At 51.5% G+C, this 7,437-nt stretch overlaps 1 protein-coding gene across 2 annotated transcripts; it reads left to right on the forward strand.

The window, feature by feature from the left end:
- Positions 1-924: 924 nt before the first annotated feature.
- On the forward strand, positions 925-5,724 carry LOC148044825 (BPTI/Kunitz domain-containing protein-like). 2 transcript variants are annotated; one of them, XM_087720678.1, is made up of 5 exons: positions 925-1,172; positions 3,336-3,506; positions 4,437-4,604; positions 4,675-4,827; positions 5,582-5,724. In XM_087720678.1, exons 1-4 carry the CDS (start codon positions 1,067-1,069, stop codon positions 4,821-4,823), a joined length of 594 nt encoding a protein of 197 aa, XP_087576804.1. In that variant the 5' UTR covers positions 925-1,066; the 3' UTR covers positions 4,824-4,827; positions 5,582-5,724. The 2 variants fall into 2 exon arrangements, with proteins under 2 accessions (XP_087576804.1, XP_087576805.1); XM_087720679.1 differs by having other exon boundaries at positions 926-1,172; positions 4,693-4,827.
- The last annotated feature ends 1,713 nt before the right edge of the window (positions 5,725-7,437 follow it).

The raw sequence follows: 7,437 nt of genomic DNA on the forward strand, positions 1-7,437 counted from the left end.
TCTGAAGTACCATCACCACCTAAAGTGTAAAAGAAGAACCTAGATCAGTGTTTCTCAACCTTGGCAACTTGAAGATGTCCGGACTTCAACTCCCAGAATTCCCCAGCCAGCGAATGCTGGCTGGGGGATTCTGGGAGTTGAAGTCCGGACATCTTCAAGTTGCCAAGGTTGAGAAACACTGATGTAGAAAGAAGCAAATATTTCTCAATAATTCGTAGCTGAAAAGGACAAAAGACAAAGGGAGAAAATGCTTTGGCCTCATCTCTCCCGCTGACCAACCGGGAAGCTGCCATGAACGATCGTATTGGGTTCCTCCAGTCCTAATACCCAGGATTCCCAGCCAGAAGGTGGTGGCTGAGAACGCTGTGCCTTCTGGGGATGAGACCCTGCAGAGACCAAGTGGGGCTCTACCTTGGATGGGGAGATGAAGAAGAAACGTTCCCTTCGTGTCTCGCTTGGTTGAAGGAGCTTGGGGGCCACCACCTTGTCTCTTCGGGCAGAACAAGAAGCCCCCAAACATCCCCCCCCCCTTCAGTGAGAATTTCCCTACATTTTGCCTACTCTGTTCGAGGTCCGTGCACCTCAAAGGGAGCAAAAGACGGGTTCACCCCCTCCCCAAAGGAGAAACACCCCCCACACACACACCTTCGCTTTTGAGCTTGGAGATCATGGGGGTCCCTCCACCACCTCCCTTCCCTTCCTCGTCTCCTCTGGAAAGGGGGCTCTGTCCACCCCCCACAGCCCAGGGCTCTTGAGACAGCCCAGCCCGTGTTGGATGTTGCCAGTCCAGGAGGTTCAGCCCAACCCCAGCCTCACCCCACCCTTCCAGTCTGACCATTGCAATAAGCACACTGGGCGGAGTTCAGCCATTACGCAAGATTGTGGCGTTCCAGCAAACCGCCGCTGGTGTGTCCTTCCTCCTCCTGAGGTTGGCCCTCCTGTCCGGAGGAAGCTGTGCATTGGGAAAGTCCCTCAAGCCTGCGGTTAAACGGCCACCAGCCCCTTTCTCTGGCTTTATAGGCTCCCTCTGCCTCGGCCAAGAGACCTCCTTTCCCCCTGAGAGACCATGTGGGCCAAGCTGCTCCTCCTCGGGCTGCTCCTCTCCTTCTCCGCTGAGCTCCATGCCGCCAGCGGTGGGGAGGGTGAGGAAGGGAGCCTGGGACCTCTGAATAGTGAGTAGACCCACAGGAGTAGACCTTGGTGGGAGATGGACCCAAGAAGCTGGCTGGGCTGGGCTGGGGCTATTTTCTCTTCGGGGGTTACAGATTACAGATTAAGAGAGTTGGAAGGGACCTGGGAGGTCATCTAGTCCAACCCCCCCCACCCTATAAATTTCTGACCAATGGCAGCCTCTATAATACATATAATACAATGGCAGAGTTGGAAGGGACCTTGGAGGTCTTCTAGTCCAACCTCCTGCCTAGGCAGGAAACCCTATACCGTTTCAGACAGATAGCTATCCAACATCTTCTTAAAGTCTTCCAGTGTTGGGGCATTCACAACTTCTGGAGGCAACTTCTGTTCCACTGGTTAATTGTTCTAACTGTCAGGAAATTTCCCTTCACTTCTAAATTGCTTCTCTCCTGGATTAGTTTCCATCCATTGCTTCTTGTTCCGCCCTCAGGTGCTTTGGAGAATAGTTTGACTCCCTCTTCTTTGGGGCAGCCCCTCAAATATTGGAAGACTGCTATCATGTCTCCCCTGGTCCTTCTTTTCATTAAACTAGACATGCCCAGTTCCTGCAACCATTCTTCATATGTTTTAGTCTCCAGTCCCCTAATCCTCTTTGTTGCTCTTCTCTGCACTCTTTCTAGAGTCTCAGCATCTTTTTTACATCATGGTGACAAAAACTGAATGCCGTATTCCAAGTGTGGCCTTACCAAGTGATTATAAAGTGGTATTAACCCTTCACGTGATCTTGATTCTCTCCCTCTGTTGATGCAGCCTAGAACTGTGTTGGCTTTTTTGGCAGCTGCTGCACACGGCTGGCTCCTATTTAAATGGTTGTCCACTAAGACTCCAAGATCCCTTTCACAGCTACTACTATTGAGCAAGGTGCCACCTATACTGTACCTGTGCATTTCGTTCTTGTTGCCTAAATGTAGAACCTGACTCTTTTCTCCATTGAATTTCGTTGTATTAGATAGGGCCCAATGTTCAAGTTTGTCCAGATCCTTCTGTATCTTCAGCCTGTCTTCTGGAGTGTTGGCTGTTCCTGCCAGCTTAGTGTCAACTGCAGATTTGGGTACTTGAGAGACCGCCTACTGCCAATCACCTCCACCAGACCGATACGATCGCATCGATTAGGCCTCCTCCGAATTCCATCTTCCAGCCAGTGCAGACTGGCAACTACCCGGAGGAGAGCCTTCTCGGTGGCTGCTCCGACCCTCTGGAACGAACTCCCCGTGGAGATTCGGACCCTCACCACCCTCCAGTCCTTCCGCGCCGCTTTAAAGATCTGGCTGTCCCGGCTGGCCTGGGGTTAAGATTGTAGCCCCACCCGAACTGTGTGACTGTTGTTCTCTTTTTTTTTAATATGTTGTATTGTCTACTGTTTGTCTCTCTCCCCCCCCCCCTTTTGAATTGTGAGCCGCCCTGAGTCCCCCGAGGGAAAAGGGCGGCATACAAATAAAGGAAAATCTAAATCTAAATCTTATCTTTTTTTTGTTTTTCAATTTGTCAGAGAGTTCTTTATGCAACCATGCTGGTTTCTTTTGGGAGCTGTTATTTTTCTTCTTCATTGGTGTTGTGCTAGACTGGGCTTTTGTAATCTCATCTTTCAAAATTTCCCAAGCTTCTTGAGTTGTTTTCCCCTTGAGGATTCTCATCCGTGGAATTTTTCCCAAGCTCTCTCTAAGTTTATTGAAATTAGCTCTCTTAAAGTCCAAGACTCTAGTTTGACCAGCCCCTCTTCCTCCTCCTCCTCCTCCTGCTAAGACTCACTGCCTTCGATGCTTTGCCCGAAATTCCTATGTGCTACTTGCAAAAACAGGGACCTCCGGGTGCAGGAGGGGTGACAGTAATCAAAGAGCAGATTCATATTTAAATAAAATATACATAAAATATTCACTTTTATAGATTTATAAACACTATATTTTTATATTATAGTTTATTTATAAATAAAATATTTATTTTTAAATATTTGTTTCTAAATATTTACTTTATATATTTACTGAATTATTTATCTCCTGCCTTTGTTTTGTTTTTTTTTACAAACAAATCAAGCGGGTGATGAACGTATCTAATCCACCTTCCTCCTCCTATTCTCTTTCTCCCACCTCCGGCCAAACTGACAACTCCCCTCCCCTCCCTCAAAACCCCTCCGGCACCTCCAGGCTTCTGCCAGCTGCCTCCAGACCGTCAGAAATGCAGCCAGGACTCCTCCCTGCGGGTCTTCTACAACTACCAGGCAGGGGTGTGTGAAAAGTTCGTCCATCAAGGCTGCGAAGGCAACGGAAACAACTTCGCAACACAGCTGGAGTGCCTGCAGGCCTGTGCCAGCCGGGGTGAGCAACCTGGGGGCGGGGGGGGGAGAAGGCTGAGCTGGGAGGGGGCGGTTGGGGCTCCTGGGTCATTCAACAGCCTCTTCTGGGCCAATTCTAAGATGTTAATGCAAGCTACTTATTTTGAGAGATAGTCTACTATTCTGGTATTTTCACCCTTTGCTGAATCAATGCCTGAATCTATGAGCCAAGGTGGCGCAGTGGGTTAAATGCAGCACTGCAGGCCACTTCAGCTGACTGCAGTTCTGCAGTTCGGCTGTTCAAATCTCACCGGCTCAAGGTTGACTCAGCCTTCCATCCTTCCGAGGTGGGTGAAATGAGGACCCGGATTGTGAGGGCGATATGCTGACTCTGTAAACCGCTTAGAGAGGGCTGAAAGCCCTATGAAGCAGTATATAAGTCTAACTGCTATTGCTATTGCTATCTATCTATCATCTATCATCTATCATCTATCATCTATCATCTATCATCTATCATCTATCATCTATCTATCTATCTATCTATCTATCTATCTATCTATCTATCTATCTATCTATCTATCTATCTATCTATCATCTATCTATCTATCTAGAGCCGAGGTGGGCGCAGTGGGTTAAATGCAGCACTGCCGGCCACTTCAGCTGACTGCTATCTGCAGTTTCGGCTGTTCAAATCACACCGGCTCAGGGTTGACTCAGCCTTCCATCCTTCCGAGGTGGGTAAAATGAGGGACCCGGATTGTTGTTGGGGGCGATATATGCTGACTCTGTAAACCGCTTAGAGAGGGCTGAAAGCCCTATGAAGCGGTATATAAGTCAAACTGCTACTACTACTGATGATTGGCCAGCAATAATTATTGGCCAGAAAGAGATTGGGGAGTGGGGGGGGAGGTTGGGGGGAGGCGGAATGCGCTTGAAGAACAAACGCTCAACACCTTCTGCCCTCCCCCTCCAGATATCTGCCAACTCCCCAGTGATTCTGGGTGGGGGGATGCCATCCGGTCCCGCTTCTTCTACAACCCCACCTCCAAGGCCTGCGAGAGCTTCCTCTACAGGGGCAGCCGGGGAAACGCCAACAACTTCTGGGATGAGGAGACCTGCACCCAGTTCTGCGCACCAAAAGGTAAGGCGGGTGGGACACACACACCCTGGACTAGATGACCTCCAAGTTCCCTTCCAACTCTCTTATTCAGTTGCCACCTTTCTTGCAGGACCACGAGGACGGTGTCCAAAACCCCCAAAATTGGCATCTGTGTTTCGCAATGCCAATCAGATGCCGACTGTGGAGAAGGCTTTTATGCTGCCCCACCGGCTGTGGCACCGTCTGCCGAAGAGGAATTGAGGAGGTAGGACTCCCATTTCAGAAGTGGGTGGGGTGGAGACTCCGGGGGGGCAAAAAACGTCCTCCCCTGGGCTTCGGAGGCCCTCCGGAGACCAGAAACAAGCCTGTTTGCAGACTTCCGGAACTTCCGAGAGGCCCATTTTCACCCTCCCGGAGCCTGCAGGTGGGCCCTGCTCTTCTTATCTGGCATCCACAGTGGGTCGCGTGGGGACTCTGGGAGGTGAGGTGGGCGTGGTCAGCCAGTCTTGGAAACTATCGGTTTGGTGAACCAGATGAAAATCACATCCGCTTTGCCCGAACCCATCCGAACCAGCTGAATCCCACTCCTGATTGCGAAGACCCTCATGGCAGGGGTGAAATGTAAAAAAAAATACTAGCGGTTCTGTGGCTTGATGGGCGTGGCAGTGGGGGCGGATACTGCACAATCTCCATTCCCACCCCACTCTGGGACCAACCAAGAAACAGTATTTGCCGGTTCTCCGAACTGCTCAAACTTTCCGCCACCGGTTCTCCAGAACCTGTTCAGAACCTGCTGGATTTCACCCCCTGCCTGATGGGAAGGGAAGAATCCCTGATGTGAAGCAGATGTTCCCACACCCTGAGGACTGGACCTCTCCCCTGATGGACAGGTCCTCCTGCCACTCGGTCAAGCTCGGGCCCTGTGAACTGGGAGGGGGGGAACCAGGCTTTTCCCCTCCCCAGGAAGGGGATTGTCTCTGCTGCTTCCCAAGGTGAATCTCTCTCCTTTCCTTCGACAGGAGCGCTGATCCTCTCCCAGGTTTGGCTCTGGGGATGATGGTTCTTGGATCCAACCCAAAGTGAAGACCTAGCTAGGCTGAAAGCCTTCCTCCCTCCTCCACCCTCCCTCCCTCCCTCCTTGCTCCTCCTCCTACCTATCTCCCCCTCCTCCTTCTCCTCCCCCCTCTTCTCCTCCCGCCCTCCTTCTCCTCCCTCCCTCCCTCCCTCCTTCCTCCTCTTCCTCCCTCCTCCCTCCTTGCTCCTCCTCCTCCCTCCTTCTCCTCCTCTTCCTCCCTCCTCCCTCCTTGCTCCTCCTCCTCCCTCCCTCCTCTTTCCTCCCTCCCTCCCTCCTTCTCCTACTCTTCCTCTCACTCCTTGCTCCCTGCTCATCTTCTTCCCCCCCCCGCCGCCCCCTTCTGATGGAGATGATCCCCTGCAATAAAAGATATTTTCCTCTCACTCAAATCCCTTGCATTGCTTCATTTGATGCAGAATGATGATTATTGCTTTAGCAACTTTTAAGATTATTTCAGAATCAGAATACAGCTGAAAGGGGCCTTGGAGGTCCTCTAGTCCAACCCTTTGCTCAGGCAACCTTATACCATTTTGGACAACTGGCCGTCCAGCCTCATCTTGAAAACCTCCAATAATGGAGCCATCCACAACTTCTGATTGTTCTGTCAGGAAATCCTCGATTAGTTTCCACCCATAGCTTCTTGTTCGGCCTAGAGGGGCTTTGGGAAATAGGTTGACACCCCCCCCCCTCTTCTTTGGGGAAACCCCTCAAATATTGGGATATTGCTATCATGTCATATCCTCCTGCTCCCCCTCCCCACCTTTCCCTCCAATTAACCAGTAGAATGGCTTCCCCCCAGAGGTGATGGGTCAGCGGTGGGATTAACATTTTTTACTACCTGTTCTGTGGGCGTGGCTCTGTGGGTGTGGCAGGAGGAGGTTACTGCAAAGTCCCCTCCTGATCAGCTGGGACTCCGGAGGCAGAGAATAGATGGGGGCGGGGCCAGCCAGAGGTGGCATTTGCCGGTTCTCCCAACTACTCAAAGTTTCCTCTGCCGGTTCTCCAGAACTGGTCAGAACCTGCTGAATGAAGCTCCCTCCTCTGTTATCTTCATCACTGGGGGCTTTCAAGAAAAGACTGAACAGCCACTTGCCCAGAATGTCATGGGGTCTCCTGTTTGAGCAGGGGGTTGGTCTAGAAGACCTTTTAAGGAATAAGAACACAATGGAAGGGAACCTGGGAGGTCTTCTAGTCCAACCGCCCTTTATTTCCCTTCCTCCTCCTCCTCCTCCCTCCTTATCCCCCCTCCCTCCTCCTCACCCCCTGCTCCTGCAGGACGGCTGCAGTGTGGTCCCTCTGGCTCCTTCTTGCTAGCCCCCCACCGGCTGACCGAACACGAAAGAAACTCTCCCACAGCCAAGTTCAGACCATCCCGCAAAGTTTCAGCACCTTTAATGTTTTCTTTCAGTGTATGTACAAGCAGAGAGCAGTTCCCTGGGGCTGGATTGGTTGGTTCAGTCATTCATTCACACATTCACACCTTTCATTCATTCATTCCTCAGCCTTCCATCCCAGCTCTCCTCCAGGACAGCAAGCGTGCAGAGAAACACAGAACACACACACACACTCACACACACCTCTCCCTGTAAGGCACATGGGGCTGGTAAAGAGTGACCAGTGAGTGTGCAGGAGGGGGGGGGCTCCTGCTTCCAGCCCACCTTCAGCCATTTCCTGCATGACGTCCTCAGATTCAGGCCTGCCTGAGTCAGGGTGGGGCCATTTTGTGCCTGGGCTGACCCAGGGTTACCCCCCCCCAGCTCTCTCTCCTCTGAAGGTGGAAGCTCTGGCCCCATTGGACCC

This window comes from Thamnophis sirtalis, unplaced genomic scaffold (assembly GCF_051295495.1).
Source record: "Thamnophis sirtalis isolate CommonGarterSnake01/CBP01778 unplaced genomic scaffold, rThaSir2_p1.2 scaffold_7, whole genome shotgun sequence".
Lineage (NCBI taxonomy): Eukaryota > Metazoa > Chordata > Lepidosauria > Squamata > Natricidae > Thamnophis > Thamnophis sirtalis.

What these genes read in the sequence shown, in the direction of transcription:
- LOC148044825 (XM_087720678.1), top strand. Translation starts at nt 1,067, where the DNA reads ATGTGGGCCAAGCTGCTCCTCCTCGGGCTGCTCCTCTCCTTCTCCGCT. An exon ending in GCAGGCCTGTGCCAGCCGGG is followed by an intron (nt 3,507 to 4,436) that starts GTGAGCAACCTG and finishes CTCCCCCTCCAG; the next exon opens with ATATCTGCCAACTCCCCAGT. An exon ending in CCAGTTCTGCGCACCAAAAG is followed by an intron (nt 4,605 to 4,674) that starts GTAAGGCGGGTG and finishes TCTCTTATTCAG; the next exon opens with TTGCCACCTTTCTTGCAGGA.